The following is a 17,358-nucleotide window of genomic DNA, read 5'->3' as shown; positions in this document are numbered from 1 at the left end:
AACATTGTCGACTGTCATGATTAGTCAATATAAGACAACGTTCGTCTGGAATCTAAAATGATGGGATACAAATCCTTAACTCTGAGTAATACTTATAAAAATGTATCAAGTTTGCGTTTATTGAATTCTTCAGTAACTATGTATATTTTGAATCTCTCTTGCTTTCTTTCTCACATATATCTAAACAAATGACAAAGAACAAACATTCACAGACTGTGACCACACAGGTGAGTAAACAGTATGTTCCTGTACTTTGGAGCGGTAACTTGGTTTTAACCTGCAGTGCTTGAGCACTTGTGTCATAATCCATCAGATCACTAAAAACGGCAAAAATGGCCAGAGTTTGTCTGCTGGTTTTCATTGTTTATATTCAACTGGGGATATCTGGACTGAGTGCTGACACTGCAGAGGACAACACAGGTAAATAGCCACATCCATAGCATTGCTTACTAAAAAAAAAAACACACCAGATACATAGAACCTATAGATCTTAAGGTGAGTTTCTGCCGGAGGATTTCTGTTTCCTTTCATCAGAGATTCTCTTTAGCTGTAAATAGCATGTTTATCTGTAAAGACAGTCAAAGTCATTTCAAAATAGGAAAACTGAAATTCAGTAAAAAAATATTTAAAAAAACTCAACAGATTGGCAAACCAGTTGATTAAATCATCTCATTGACTAGAGGGTAATCCCTCACACTAAGCATGCTTGTAGCGACAGTGGAAAGGAAAAACTCCCTTTTAACAGGAAGAAACCTCCAGCAGAACCAGGCCAAATAGAAAGCTGTCTACTTTTTTTCTCTGGCTACCACTTAATGCATTCTGTATCGAATAATACTGTAATTTGCTGTTTTGTATCAGTGGTTCTATATCATTTGGTTGTGCTCTTCTTTTTACATCTGTCTCTGCAGGTAATGAAGCAAACTGATGAAGTTTTATCAATATCTATCTTTTGTCTTCTCTTTCTTTCACCTTCTCTCCCTTTTATTTATTTTTATTGCAATGTCTATATAACATAAATCATTCCCCACATAAACCATAATAAAATTATTTACATAATTCAAGCAGAGCCATGTGGTGAAAGTGATAATGTTCCACTTGTGAGAGTAAAATCTGTTGGGCTCTTTTTGGCCTCAGACAGGACGCTGCAAAAAAAATAAATAAAATAAATAAATAAATATATATATATATATATATATATATATATATATATATTTTTTTTTTTTTTTTTTTTTCCCCCCCTTTGGTAGTAAAACGAAATAGGGCTGAGATCTGTTTTGCTTTGTGATGACCAAACTGAAGAATTACACAAGTTTTTATCAACCAAAACATACATTTTTAATTACTCAGAGGAGCTCCAGTTTTAGAAATACAGGTTTATAATATGCTTTTATTTTGTGTATATTTCAATTCCTTACTAACTTCCAGGCAACATACTTATGTTTTGTATTTAAAAAGGAAAGAATTAATTAAAATAGTTTTATTTCAGATTCCGTTATGGTACATTTCACTTTTGGACAACCATCAATATTTTTGACTGAGAGGCGTAAAACAAAATGAACACACAAAATGCCCAAAGTACACAATTCAAAAAGGGTTGGGAAACACTGCTGTAAAGTACAACAAATTGCAATCAAAATAGATTGATCCAATGTGAGTTTTGGATATTTTATATAATTCGCAGTATTATCAAAGTTATTTCATATTTTGCAGCCTTTTACGTTTTCATTAGGGTTAAACAGATTTTGTCACGTGATCTCTGAATTTTTTTTTCGTTCTCATTTTCCTTTTAGAGACTGTGTTTATCTCTCAGCAGACAGCACACTTGGTGCTGAAACGCCAACGACGATACAACAGTGGCCGTTTGGAGGAAATCCTACAGAAGGCTAACCTGGAGCGGGAATGTAGGGAGGAGCAATGCAACATGGAGGAGGCCAGGGAGTGGTTCGAGGACGACGAGAAAACTGTAGGTTTGTACACAAGCAAATCAATAAATCTTCTGCCTAGAGTTTTTTTAATATATTTTATATCTTTGGTATTTCTGTTTCACTTCCAGACACAGTTCTGGGCTGCCTATATTGGTAAGTGAAATATTTATCATCTTTCCACACTGTAGAGTTAAATCAGGTCTGAATCTATGTGTTTGTTTTATCTTTGTCCATAGATGGTGATCAATGTGAGCCAAAGCCCTGCCAGAATGGCGGAGTTTGTCAGGATGGAGTAGGCTCGTATATCTGCTGGTGCAGACCTAACTTCAGTGGCAAAAACTGTGAGACCGGTAAGTATAACAAACAACAAAGTAATCTTTTCAGCATAGAAGCAGTTTAAGGGTCTGTTCTCTTTTTTTACAGACATGACCAGACAGTGTTCTGTCAACAATGGTGGCTGTTCGCATTTCTGCAAAATGCAAGCACGGCGGGCTGTATGTCATTGTGCAGCTGGTTATAAACTTGGAACAGATAGAAAAAGCTGTGAAGCAACAGGTAAAAGAAAAAAAGTAACATTCACATAAACACAACACTGAGCAGAGTTCTCTGGATTTTATCTACAATGTATTCTTTCTGCTGCATAGAAAATCAACCACCTAGAATCAACAATGCAGACATTTATAGATGTTCAGTGTTGGAAAGGTAATAGTTATGTAGAAACTATATACTGGTCAGCAAAGATGTAACATTTATCTAAAACGCAGCCAAGGTATTCCCTCCAAGGTCATCTGACCCTAAAAGACTTATAAGGGAGTAATCATCATATTACAACTTTTGTATATAACACTTAGAAAGACGGGTTTACAAATAAAAACATTGGAAATCTGAGTTAAACAGCTGTTAAACTCAGGCAATGTTTATTGTCTCTTCAGGATCATTCAGTTGTGGTATTGTGAGCCTGTCCTCTGGAGCTGTTACCAGATCACTCAGGTGGGCAGCATCCTCAAACCCAGCAAGCTCTGTTAAAATACAACAAAACTCCACCAGCAGCCATCAGGATTACTACGATTATTATGAAGAAACTGAGGATTATCCCAACCCCCCATTGAATGCATCAGACCTGTCTGACAACTCATCAGCTTCTGTAATAAATATAAGGTCAGTGCGGTTGAGCTCCAGTTCCTCTTTAAACTCTGCTAACACTGTAAACATCAGTGCCACGACAGATGCAACCAAAAGTCCTCTAGAAAAGTATTCCTGGGGTTTCCCTACACTCCCCACCATCACAGAGGACAAAAACTCAGACCAGAGGATTGTTGGAGGAAATGATGCCAGACCTGGAGAGATACCTTGGCAGGTACAGTCTTTTTGAATGCAAAATGAAGGTGGTTAATAATTTTTTAATCATAAGTCATACATTTTTAGTATAGGATCAAAACTTTGAATTGATGTAACACTGTTTTAAAACCAGCCCACTGATGGCATAAATAGGGGCCCCATCACTGACACCTGGTGGGTCCCCTAACAAGAACGTGTCCTTGCAAATATAATGGTGCGAAAATTTCCTATTAAACCCACCTGATACTTAAGTGACTGACCGCAGCGGACCATATTTATACCGCAACACATGCCAGATAAGCATAAGCATCTTCCTGATAAGCATCTCCCTGAAATTAGTTTTGGGAACTTGAGATGTCTGTGTCAGGTCTAAGCACCTAAAACATCATACATACAGGGAAAGAAAGAAGGCACATAGACAATTAATTTAGTTACTCGCGAGGAGAGTAGGAAGAGACTGCGGAGTTTACAATCTCCACCCCACTCTGCAGTCTTCAGCTTTCTCCTTGCTATTTATTGAAGAAAAGGGGATGTCCCTAATTACACCAGCTGAGGTTTAACTAAGGGAAAGGGAAACAAAAGGATCTTACTTTAAACCTCAGCACATACACTCACCGGCCACTTTATTAGGCACACCTGTCCAACTGCTCATTAACACTTAATTTCTAAGCAGCCAATCACATGGTGGCAACTCAGTGCATTTAGGCATGTATACATGGTCAATCAATCTCCTGCAGTTCAAATCGAGCATCAGTATGGGGAAGAAAGGTGATTTGAGTGACTTTGAACGTGGCATGATTGTTGGTGCCAGAAGGGCTGGTCTGAGTATTTCAGAAACTGCTGATCTACTGGGATTTTCACGCACAACCATCTCTAGGGTTTACAGAGAATGGTCCGAAAAAGAAAAAACTTCCAGTGAGCGGCAGTTCTGTGGGCGGAAATGCCTTGTTGATGCCAGAGGTCAGAGGAGAATGGCCAGACTGGTTCGAGCTGATAGAAGGGCAACAGTGACTCAAATAACCACCCATTACAACCAAGGTGGGCAGAAGAGCATCTCTGAACGCACAGTACGTCGAACTTTGAGGCAGATGGGCTACAGCAGCAGAAGACCACACCGGGTGCCTCTCCTTTCAGCTAAGAACAGGAAACTGAGGCTACAATTTGCACAAGCTCATCGAAATTGGACAATAGAAGATTGGAAAAACGTTGCCTGGTCTGATGAGTCTCGATTTCTGATGCGACATGATGGTAGGGTCAGAATTTGGCGTCTACAACATGAAAGCATGGATCCATCCTGCCTTGTATCAACGGTTCAGGCTGGTGGTGGTGGTGTCATGGTGTGGGGAATATTTTCTTGGCACTCTTTGGGCCCCTTGGTACCAATTGAGCATTGTTGCAACACCACAGCCTACCTGAGTATTGTTGATGACCATGTCCATCCCTTTATGACCACAATGTACCCAACTTCTGATGGCTACTTTCAGCAGGATAATGCGCCATGTCATAAAGCTGGAATAATCTCAGACTGGTTTCTTGAACATGACAATGAGTTCACTGTACTCAAATGGCCTCCACGGTCACCAGATCTCAATCCAATAGAGCATCTTTGGGATGTGGTGGAACGGGAGATTCGCATCATGGATGTGCAGCCGACAAATCTGCGGCAACTGTGTGATGCCATCATGTCAATATGGACCAAACTCCCTGAGGAATGCTTCCAGCACCTTGTTGAATCTATGCCACGAAAAATTGAGGCAGTTCTGAAGGTAAAAGGGGGTCCAACCTGTTACTAGCATGGGGTACCTAATAAAGTGGCCGGTGAGTGTATGTTAAAACAAAGCATGTGGTTGTTTTACAATTGAATTGTTCCAAGAACACATGTTTAGAAGAAACATGTGATAGAGGCTGTTCAGGCTTCTTTCACAACCGGTCCGTTGCATGACCTTTATCTGGAACAATCTTAAGCAAGAGTTAACAAAGGATGAATCACACATTATACATCATAATAGTTCATTAGAACACAACCCATGAAACACAAACGGAGTATAAATGAAATATTGCTAACAGTCTGTAACATGTGGTGGTGCGCTGTCACCAATGGTTCCATTCAAGGTGCGCAGTCACTATTTTTCTGTGTGTGATGTGTGATCATATATTACTGAGAATTACATAATTGTATCCTCTTGGCCAATTTATGGAACTGTCGCCGTATCCTAAACCTTTATCTCGTTTTGTACTTGGTATGGAGCCCACACAGATAATGTTGCTTACTTGCTATTGTTGGGTCATTACACCATTGCAACCCACAGTATCAGACTTAGAAACTTAGACAAACTATATTGTCATTTTGTATACACCGAGTGTATACAAAACGAAAATTACGTTGCTTACAGCTTCCAACAGTAAAATGAGCAGATTAAAACAGTGAAATGAACATTACCATTTTAAAGTGCAGCAGTGATCATCATGTAAACAGTATAGCATAAAAGTAAAACCAGTAAAAAAAAAATGGTGCAAAAAGGCATTAATATGGAAAGGTCCAGTACAGTGCAAAATGCAGTATAACATTGAGTTGTGTCCTATTTAGTAGGATTATAAAAGTTTCAGCCACGTTGGTGGTGTAAAATAATGCAAGTGTGATGCAGAGTCCAGTTTAGAGTTTCAACAGTTTAACAGTCTGTTGGCAGCGGGGGGAAAACTGTTGCACAACCCGCTGGTCATGCAGCGGATGCTGTGAAACCTCTTCCCAGAGGGCAGCAGGGAGAACAGTCAATGGTGGACATATGAAGGGTCATTTATAATGTTACAGGCTCGAGACACGCAGCGCTGGGATAAAATTGTTTATGAATGGAGGGAAGAGGACTCCTGATGATCCTCTCCAATGTCCTCCTGGGTTCACCACAACTGTTTAATATTTTTGCAAAACCTGCCTTTCCCAGAGGGGTCTCTTAACCTTTTCCACAGTATTTAACACATACTTTTCTTGTTGTTTTTTCCCCCCAGCTATTATACCACAATAATAATAATACAGGGAAGTACCATCCCACAATATTTCCTTATCTGTTCATATATGAGGTTTCTGTATCTTGACAATGCATTTTAGCCTCCATCTCTCCAGTCTGCCACTCACAACCACATTTAATCAATTAGAATATTATTGAAAGGCTACCTTATTTCAGTAACTACATTCACAAAGTGGAAAAAAAAGAATATAATAATTACACACAGGCTGATTCTTTCAAGCATCCATTTCTGTTCATTATGATGGTTTAGCATACAACTAATGAAAGGAGGACATAAAAAATTAGAGCATCATGTCAGACTAATGCCTGCTTTGAGGTTATTATTTTCTAAATGTGTTTTCAATCCGACAAGCTTGCCTGATTAGAAGATATACAGCTATCTAGGTCTCAACTTGATGAAAAGAAGAAAAAAAATCATGGGGAAAAAAACTCTGACATAATCTCTATATATAATTTAAAAACTTTGTACACTGAAAACTATTTTCTCCCATAACGATATTTTGATTTTGTTTTTCGTGGGAGTCTTTTGTCACATTAAAATGCTAATGTGAGGATTTTAGAAGAAATTTGTTTTCAAATGGTTAAGTTTTCATTCATGCAGAGGAAAATCTATCCAAGCCTGTTTGGCTCTGTGGGAAAAATGCAACGATGCCCTGAAGGTAATAGTGGATTGGCAGAAACAGACTCTACAGTATAAAACATGAAAAAGCACAGTGTCTTTTACATAGTTTCAGACCACATTAAAGGATTTTATTTATTTATCCAATTTTTTTTTCTCCAATTTAGACCCAGACAAACTTTCCTACTTCAAAGCTATCCATACTTACCATGAGGGTCTGTCTCTAGTCCAGTCTAGGGCTGTGTCATGATGGGTTTTAAATGTTCAGCCCACATACAGAAGCAAACTCAGAGTTTAACAGTTTATTGAAAATTGGGGAGCTCAGAGGCAAGGCAAATTTATTTGTATAGCACAATTCAGTACAAAGACAATGCAAAGTGCTTTACATGATTAAAATACAGGAAGATAAAACAGAATCAAAGCAAGTAGGAAAAAATAAAAAAAATAAAAAATAAACAAAATAAAAAAATGCAGAAACAAAAAAAGAATATTAAAAACAGTTGGATTAAAGAAAATATGTTTTAGTTGAACTGTTTAATTAGAACAGTTGAAGGCAATCCTAAACAAATGTGTTTATAGTCTTGATTTAAAGGAACTCAGGCTTTCCGCACTTATACAGTTTTCTGGAAGTTTGTTCCAGATAAGTGGAGCATAGGAACTAAATGCTGCTTCTCCATGTTTAGTTCTGGTTCTAGGTATGCAGAGCAGGCTGGAGCCAGAAGACCCGGGTGGTCTGGAGGGTTGATACACTGATAGCAAGTCTGTATTGTATTTAGGTGCTAAGCCATTCAGAGATTTATAGACTAACAGAAGTATTTTAAAGTCTATTCTCTGAGATACAGGAAGCCAGTGTAAGGACTTTAGAACTGGGGTGATGTGCTCTACTTTCTTAGTCTTAGTGAGGACAGAGAGACAAAACAATGGTTATCACAGCTTGGGGGAAATCCAGCGGTCTGGTGAACCGTAAGCGCAAACTCTAGGAGGAGATCAGAGTGATGAGTTCAAGGTCCATTGGAAAAACAGGTTGATACTGATACATAGCCAGATAAGGACTCACTGTAGAGGTTTGTGGTTGCTCCTTGATTCTTGTTTGTAGGGGGGCTTGTTCAGATTAGGAGATTACTTGCTGGAAGGTGGACAGGCAGACTAATGGTGGTCCAGAGAAGCAGCGGAGCAGGCTGTCACAAGCTTTCCTGAAGTGGTCTGCGTATTTATCAGATGAATAGTTTCTTTCTCTCAGAGAGATGAACAAATTCCTTCCCAGGCTTGACGGTCCAGGCTTATCCAGTTGATCAGGAGATAAGCCTGCCGGAGACCACAAGAGAGACAAAGGGTTAGAACCAGAGGACTCAGAGAAACGAAAACTCAAAGGTTAGACTCGGCTAAACTCAGAGGGGCTAGAGTACCCAATACTGGCAAACACTCTGGCGAGGAGATGGTGACAGTCCGCTCCTCATATACTCCTCAGATGGTAATGACCAACGAGTTTTCCTGAAAGTCTTGAGATAACTGACATGTTAATAGCAGATGTGACTTTCTGTTCTGAACATGGAACTCTCTTTCGAATGCTATTTTTTACGCAGTCTCTTTCTTAACTTTGAACTTCAAAGAGGTAACCTAAACTGTAGATTTTCATTCATCAACTACTATCCATATGTATATATACAGAGATGGGAAGTAACGAAGTACAAATACTTCGTTACTGTACTCAAGTAGATTTTTCTGATATTTTTACTTTACTTTACTACTTATTTTTATGGCGACTTTTTACCTCTACTTCTTACATTTTTAGACAAATATCTGTACTTTCTACTCCTTACATTTTAAAAAATTGGCTCGTTACTTTAGTTTTGAATCATTTCAATGGAGTTACCGTTATTATTTTTCACGTCATCAATGCCAAATTCAATCTAATTGGATGGGAATCTACGTTGCATTTGACGCACCACTACAAGATGAATCGACACATTCGGCGGTATTCATTCGCTGCAAATCCTTGCAGCTTGGTGGCGTTAGCATAGTAGTATGGACGACGAGATGATTGAAAATGAACACAACAGAGATCTAGTCCTATTGGCAGACATCCATTTAAAATGTAGGCAATGGCATGAAAAAACTGGTTTGTACTTTTACTTTTATACTTTAAGTAAATTTACAAGCCTGTACTTTGTTACTTTTACTTGAGTAAAGAAGTTTAATCAGTACTTCCACTTTTACCTGAGTATTTTTTAACACAAGTATCTGTACTTTTACTCAAGTACGGAAAGTGAGTACTTTTGCCATCTCTGTATATATATATATATATATATATGTTTGTGTGATGTATTTTTAACACCCATAACATTTCAGCATGAAAAAATCCTTTTCTCCCCTCATTTAAAGCAGTGTTGTGCAAAATAGACTTTTGTTAAGTTTTACCTCAAAATTTCTTTGTGATGAAAATAACAGCATTGACAAAAAATAAGTATTTAAAATTTCTTTGTGTTTTTGTTTTTGGCAATTGTATGCCAGTGACTGCAGATAAGTGCAATCAAAGCCCCGTATAAACTGCTCTTAAACTGCACATTCATTATGGGATATCAGAATCAGAAATACTTCAATAATCCCAGAGGGAAATTACTTTTTTCACACACTCCAGTTACAGTTTTATATATATATATATATATATATATATATATATATATATATATATATATATATATATATATATATATATATATATATATATAAACACATCCAACTACACAAGATAATAAAAATAAAAATAAAAATATAGACTGCCTAATGAGACCTCTGCAATTAAACCTATATTCCTATTAACTACAAAAAAACACAATAACTGATGTTGGACATATTTGCAAATGCATTAATATTGATTAATGATTTCATGGAATTAACAGTGGAGAAAATGTTTTTTATAATTTAAAGGGTTTTGAGGTTTTCATACCTGACCAACTGGAAAATAAAATGTAACTTAATATCTATTAATTTTTTTACCTAACTTACTTAATTTAATTACTTAAATTTAATTACTTATTATAGTAAACTTTTTAACAAGGATGAAAAATTAAAAGCAAAATGTGTTAAAAACAAACGTGAAAGGCCAGAGTGAGGTTTACTGGACTGTTGATTAAAGTAAAAGTTTCCCCGTTTGCATTCGCAGGTGGCCCTAATGACTTTTCTACCCAAGTATAACAAAACGCTGCCTGTCTGTGGAGGCTCTCTGATTAGTGAATTTTGGGTAATCACTGCTGCTCACTGTCTGGTTACGGCCAGATTAAATGGACACAGTATCTTCGTCAGAGCTGGTGAGAGAAACAAAACTCTGTGACTGCATACTTTAAAAAAGAATATTCTATAAAGAACATATCCTGACGTCTGCAATTATGCTATTAAAATGTGAATTAATTTCATTTTATTACATTTCCAGGTGAATTTGATGTGAACGTGGTCGAGGCTACAGAGAGCAACCATGATGTGGCAGAGGAGCACATCTTCCCCTCTTATGACTATAATAAATCCCAGTACGATCATGATCTTGCCCTACTGAAGCTGTCCACTCCTGTTGTACTCTCAAATGAGAGACGTCCCATCTGCCTGGGCCCAAAACCCTTCATACAGAGTCTCCTAAGAGATTCCAGCAGCTCCTTGGTGAGCGGCTGGGGACGGACGGGCAGCCTGGGCCGTCTGTCCGAAAAGCTTCAGAAGATATCTGTTCCTCACGTGGACCGTACACTGTGCCACCAGAGCAGCAAGTCCAAAATCAGCGCTTTTATGTTCTGTGCTGGCTTTTCAGATGGTTTGAGTGATTCCTGTGAGGGGGACAGCGGTGGACCACATGCCACCAACTACAAAGGAACTTGGTTCCTCACTGGCATAGTCAGCTGGGGGGAGGGTTGTGCCCAGAAGGGGAAATATGGTGTCTACACCCGAGTTTCACGGTACTACTCCTGGATTACTGGAAAAACTGGAATCTTAGAGAACAACTGAAAATGTTTAGCTTGGTTTATTAAGGGTTTGGTCAACTTTTTTCCTTATAAAAGTTAGAAGAGGTTAATTTCTCACCTATATTAAATATCACTCTTAGTTCCTTGCAATGAAATCAGAGGCTGAAGCTAATGGTTAGATTGAGGAGGACAAACAGCAAAGGAGATTTCTACCATCTCAAAACAACTATAACCTCAAAAATATCATAACAGTCAAGGCCAAGGCTATTTTGTGATCTTTTGAGTCATCATCTTGTTTGGATCAGGATGGTATTTATACAGATATCCGTTTTTTTTTGTTTTTTATTATGGAGGCAGGAAGTAGAGTGCCAGTTAATTTTCCTATGGGAAACACAAACTGACAGAGGAAACATTTAAAGATTAGAAAAAATTAAATAAAATTAGATTAAAAGAAAATGTTGCTGCTTGAGATTAGGTCTAAGTAATTTATTTGACCTTCTCTCTCCCTGACTCATTAAAGTAGTTATTCTTTTAGCTCAGCATCTGTGATCCACAACCACAATGCCAAGGAATGATATTGACTCTAATGTTTTACGCACAAATCCACAGACAAAATAAAAAAAAGAATCTTTTTTACTGATAGTTACACTAAACATATATATATATATATATATATATATATATATATATATATATATATATATTAAAAAAACTATTCTCTGAATATCATATATTGGTCTTCGTGTCCTAAACACACATTCTCCTTACCGAACATTCTGACCACATCATCTCTAAGAAATGCAGCACAATATAAAGATGGAGCAGGTAATAAATAAAGAAGAAAGAAAAACGGGAAGAACAGTGTGTACCTCTGCAGAGTTTGTTCTTAGTCTGATCACTCAATCCTCCATCTCCCTTCTCTCTATTTTTCCTACATGTAGCAAGTTCATTGTGCAAACATCTTAACTAGAGTTTTTTTCCATGTCTGTTTTCAGTGCATGTGAAGATTAACTGCTGGCAAACTGCTTCTAATCATACGAGATACCAGGTCAAAGTATGTAAAGTAACATTTGGATTGAAGTTGATAGTAATCCTTTTTGTCTTTACACTCTGTTACTTGTAGTGGACCTCTGAGAGCTAAAAAGACAACATTATGTTATGTAATAGCGTTACTAACAGAACCTTTACTTAAGCATCTTAGGATAAGCTCCCCATATTCCCTCTAAGCACTGGAACAAAAACTAAATCTTCAATCTGAAATAAATGAAGACACAAAAACTATCCAAGCTTTGAGATTATGTTTCAAAAATAGTTTAGTTATTATAGCTATTATAAGATTTGACATTTTTCTAAAACTGTTTTCTCTGTGTTTATATGTTGTTATATCTCTGCTTCTTTTTTTCCATAACCCTCTTTTATCGGGAACCAGTGCATCGGATGTTATATAATTTTCCACAACAGAACAATATTTTTAGCACCAATATTTGCCTGAGCTCACCAGAAAATAAAAATGTCCCTGTAACACTTTTTTATTTGGTTTTTGAAACCCTTCTTTTCAGCTCTTAGGGATGTACAGTGTCTATTGTTTGCTCCTGGGACTATGCTGGCTCACAGTAGGGGTACTGCTTACTTGAGCTTCTTACGACTATCTGAATGAGTAAAATGAGCTGGTGTGAGAGTAGAAACCTTTACTACCCTTATACAAAGGTTATTTGGTTTTTAAGGTGCTAAATGTCTTGGAAATGGTGCCCAAATCCTGCCTTCAAACTCAATAATGATCTTATATATGTGATAATATGGCCAAGTCGGACAAATAAGCAGCTGAGATACATTTTTTATATTTTTTTTAAGGATTAAAGGCAATGAATGATCATAGGGACTTTCAAACCAGTGTAGAACACCTGAGGACATAATACTGGGAAGAAGTTTTTAAAAATGTGAATAGATGTGAATTTAACCACAATAAAATACATAACCATCTAAAACTGAGAATAAGGAATTAAGCAATGGATCTAAGACTGCAAATTATGGCAAAATTCCATATCAAAGAGAAATAAAATCAATCAATCCATCAATCAATTTCTTTATCGTCAATTTGCATTGTAATGGAGATTTCAGTTTCTGTACAAACCGTTCATCCCTTACATGACATACATTGGAGCGGAGGGGGGTGTGGGGGTGGGGGGTTCGAGAGGGAGAACAATTTACTGAGGCCATGTGTGCCGCAGAATGCTGTCATTGCCGTGTTCTTATGGCTGCCATGGGCCCCACCGTGAGGCGGTTCCCTATAGAGCTGCCTTTTATCTCCATGGAAAGATAGGAGCCACATTGGGGAGGGAGAGGAAAAAAAAACATATTTCAAAGTTTAACTTTGAGGATACAGTTTGAGATATCAAAAAAAAAAACTCAGTACAAGAAAAGCACAGTCAGGCAGTTCGGGCCCTTCCGCCATAACATCCAGGGGAGGTTTGATAAAGGGGAGGCCGAATCCAAAAGAACACTTATTGTTTTGAGAGCAGGCTCTACAGGAATTTTCTGTCAGTCTTTAATCTTTTCTTGCTGGATCCACATGGCGAATCCAATATTTAAAAATTGTGCGGTTTTTCTGCCTTGTAACGAGCGTGCACACCCAAAGATATTATCCCATTACACCTTTGAGTTCAACCACCGCACCCAGCCTGCATTCAGTCACACCCAGCATGCCACTCAGCACACGGTCCTACTCATTCACAGCCTTTGTGAGGGCATCAGCCGCTGCTGGCAGCCTGATCAATGCCCAAATTGTCGCTGACATCCTCTGTAATTGTGGATACATCAGGTATCCTCCAAATCCATAAGAGTAAAGTCCGAAAATCCATACATACATCCTCCAGTGACAACATTGTAAAACACACCATCCTCCAAGTCTTCAAGGAGTCCATGGTGTATCCCACAAAGTATGTCCCAGCAGGACAGGACAGGTCCCCTTTTCTCTATTTTTCAATTGAGATATTTTAAATTGCATTGAGAGACCAGCTGACCAGATCCATTGTTTGAATTTGGATGATATGAAGAGAGGGCTCAGAAAAAACAAGACACAGCAAAGCATCAACAGAGCAGGGAGTTGCAGAGCAGCAGGAAAATGCATCCGCCTCCTTCAAAAGTAAAATAAAAATAAAAGAAACATTCACTGGCATCAACTTTTGAACAATATCTTTTAAAGCTAAACTACCTGGCTGCGTTTGATTCATCAAGTGTACAGGAACTAACAGCACAGTGAGGAATTCAATTAAAACATAATAAGCAAGAGTAAGATTCAGCCAAGATAAATAAACACCAACAGGCCTCTGGGAGGATGTTTTATTAAGCACTAAAAAATTAAAACATCTTTGTGGAGCTTTTAATAATCCTGATGGACTAGAACAATCAGAGATGCAAATTGAAATGAACCATACAAACACATAGAACAGGATGAACTGAATCAAATAACCATGTGCTTATATTTTGGAAAATATATTCAGGCATTATGAATTATAATACAAACTTTCTAAATGTTTCAAAACATAGAAAAAAAGTGCAAAGTGAGCTAAAGCAGCAAGCCGGTTCAAGTTCAGAAGCCTGACTAAACAACATCTCTAACTTCTGTTAGTTTGAGAAATCTAGCATGTCAGCACTCATTATGAAGAGGCTACAGCCCAACAAGAGGTGATAAATATAGTGAGATTAAATCTGAATTCAAGTTTGTCTTGATTCTGCAGTACTGGAAGACTTAAAGTTGTTTTTTTAAGGATATGACTAATACAGTGTATTTTATGATTATCTGTTTACGTCATTTAATAGAGCTCGATTGGCCAAAGGGCTTTTCCTATTCAGATATATTTTAGATACTAAACTAATTGTTTTCTTTTTATGTACATATTAACATTTGACTGTCTGTTCATAAACTTTAGAGTGGCAGTGTTTTCATGACCACTTTTCCTACTTACATTTTTTGAAAACCCTGGCAGTTTTTATACAGGCAGTTAGTGGTAGGTTAATTCACTTTACAACTACTACATAAAAACAGTTTCCCTGTTTGTGTGACAGCAGAGGCAGAAATAACACTGAAGTCAAGTGCACATCTATAGCGAGGTTTTTGTCTATGCAAAGCCAAAAGCAAAGCAATAAAACACTTTGATAGATGGTTGCAATGGAGGAGAAGAGAAACACATGATTGCTAGGCTACAGATGTTTCAGCATCAGGAGCAAACTTGGAACAAATGGATAAAATAAGCAGCAGCAAAAAATGTATTACGGGCCAACAATGGATTCCCTTAACACCCTGAGTGTAATAAAGCAGATACAAACAATGGATGGAAGGTGGATGGATATCCTTAAAACTAACCTTAAAAAAAGTTAGCTTAGATTTTCTCTGATTCTCCTCCAGCTCTTGATGAACTTGAATTCACTTTACTAAACACCATGCCCTAAAAAGTCTTACTTTAAAATAAATCAGTGTGCTTCCTCGCAATGCATCCATGTATTTGATCAGGATGGATTTTGGTTGGCATGCATCCTTACATGCAAAATGTTGTCTTATTTTAGACTAAGAGCAGGAATAACCTCTTCTGCAAAAGATTGTTAAAACTAGGGATGCACGATATAATCGGCCCCCTATCGGTATTGGCCTGTATCGACCTTAAAGCTGAATATCGGATATCGGCCACCCCACCGATATTTAACCTGATATTTGATCAGCTTCTGAGTTTCTAAAGTCAAAAAATAAAAAATACTTCTTCTTCTTCCTCAAAAACTTCTTTTTTACAGACTTAAAAACTTCTAAAGACGAGGGAAAAAATATTGATACATTAAAATATCCCAATATCTTCATATCCTGAAATATTGCCATTTAAAAACACCATATCAATCTCTTTTACTAATGAAGTATTGCTATATGTCATCGTTATGCTACGAAATCCGCCGAAGATTCACGAAATTTTGCCATATTTTTATATGTTGATATATATTAACGCGGTATCGATCTATTTTACTAACAAAATCTCACAAGAATTTGCAAAATATCACGGGAGTTTGTAACAGAACAATGAAATTTCACGAGATTTTGAAAGTCAAATAGATCGATACCGCCTTTTTAAAAATCAATTTGATATCAGCATATGAAAATATATTTGAGTATATTATTTTTCAAAGTGTCAGAAATGGATAACAAAACTGCTATTTTCAATGACTACTTATTTTTGTCCAGCTTTAACATCTCTATCGGTATCGCTTATCGGCTACATGAGTTTTAAAATATCGGCATATCGGATATCGGCCAAAATCCCAATATCGTGCATCCCTAGTTAAAACCATTGGTGTACAAAGGTGATGGATTTATTTTTTGTACCCCTGTACTGGAACATTCATAGATGAATAAATAAAATAAAAAAATAAAAAAAAAGCATAAAGGATGAACACCGTTATATATGCAAAGAATTAAGATAACTCCAAAATCGGTTATCTTAATCCATTTAGGTTCTTTTTGTTCTGCAATTATAGGTAAATGCAGCTGGAAGACTTTTTTCACTTTATCACCATTTACACTAGAATAAGATCGCTCTACACGCTCCGAGGCCTCCGTGACTCAGTGATTTACGGCATGTATTTTCAATAGTTTACATGCGGTATGAGAGAATACAGGTGAAGGAAAATCCCACTCAAAATATACACTAACGAGTATATATTTTGATGCATATATTCAAAAGGAACCGTATTCAATAAATACATTTTATATTTTAAATGATCACAGTATGATAATCAAACCAAATTTTCTCCACCCATTCATTCCCTTAGCCTCCAAACTACTAGTTTTGGCAGATATTTCAGAGATCACCACTTCCTTCCAGTTAGAGGCTGTATTTCACAGGGACCTGAGAGGACACTGATCTCTTCTTTTTAAAGACAAACCATTATTTATTGCTTTGGAGATGGAGGAATATTTATTTCAACTGATTGGTAAGATCCTTCTGGATAGAGTTATAGCAGTGGCAGGGCAGACTGCTGGCGTGGATGTGATGATGTGCTGGTTTTAACTTTAAGCCTGCATCTATATCAATGACCTACTTACTATCACTGCAATTGGAATCGGCTATGGAGCACCTAAGACAAGCACATATAGCCCCATGATAATAACCCCAAATACCTTGCCTTAAAGGTATAGTGGAGGATTTTTGCAAATATTTGAAAAGTCCCGTCCTCTCCACTTAAAAAAAAATAAATAAATCAATGCACATGCATAATGCTGTACCCACTCCCGAAAGCCTTTTAAACGCGTGCGAGACCGTGCACTAGCCCATTTCTCCTTGTGCACGCTCTGTTTAAAAGTTGCTGTTGCATCGCTCATACAACCCTACTTTCCAAAAGAAGATTTGCAGTTTTTCCGCTATGCCAGACGCACCGCAACCGCACCGGTAAGTGAAAATAGGGACGAGCACGTAGGACGGCCTTACGTAAACATATCACCACAATGATGGAGGAGGACCACTTAT

At 37.4% G+C, this 17,358-nt stretch overlaps 1 protein-coding gene across 2 annotated transcripts; it reads left to right on the top strand.

Annotated features, from left to right (window-relative positions):
- The first annotated feature begins 263 nt into the window (after positions 1–263).
- On the top strand, positions 264–11,462 carry LOC119795204 (coagulation factor IX-like). Of its 2 annotated transcripts, none has more exons than XM_038303065.1 (8): positions 264–420; positions 1,791–1,963; positions 2,054–2,078; positions 2,162–2,275; positions 2,349–2,480; positions 2,858–3,282; positions 10,069–10,213; positions 10,336–11,462. In XM_038303065.1, exons 1-8 carry the CDS (start codon positions 333–335, stop codon positions 10,893–10,895), a joined length of 1,662 nt encoding a protein of 553 aa, XP_038158993.1. In that variant the 5' UTR covers positions 264–332; the 3' UTR covers positions 10,896–11,462. The 2 variants fall into 2 exon arrangements, with proteins under 2 accessions (XP_038158993.1, XP_038158994.1); XM_038303066.1 differs by having other exon boundaries at positions 289–420; positions 1,814–1,963.
- Positions 11,463–17,358: the final 5,896 nt, after the last annotated feature.

Source organism: Cyprinodon tularosa, unplaced genomic scaffold (assembly GCF_016077235.1).
Source record: "Cyprinodon tularosa strain WSP-4 unplaced genomic scaffold, ASM1607723v1 ctg503, whole genome shotgun sequence".
NCBI lineage: Eukaryota > Metazoa > Chordata > Actinopteri > Cyprinodontiformes > Cyprinodontidae > Cyprinodon > Cyprinodon tularosa.
Note: the sequence above shows the minus strand (reverse complement) of the source record. Positions and strands in the feature narration are given on the sequence as shown.

Bases quoted from the DNA above. Each gene is read 5' to 3' on its own strand.
- LOC119795204 (XM_038303065.1), top strand. From the start codon at position 333: ATGGCCAGAGTTTGTCTGCTGGTTTTCATTGTTTATATTCAACTGGGG. The intron at 2,276-2,348 runs GTAAGTATAACA...CTTTTTTTACAG, and splicing joins TGGCAAAAACTGTGAGACCG to ACATGACCAGACAGTGTTCT. The intron at 10,214-10,335 runs GTGAGAGAAACA...TTACATTTCCAG, and splicing joins CAGTATCTTCGTCAGAGCTG to GTGAATTTGATGTGAACGTG.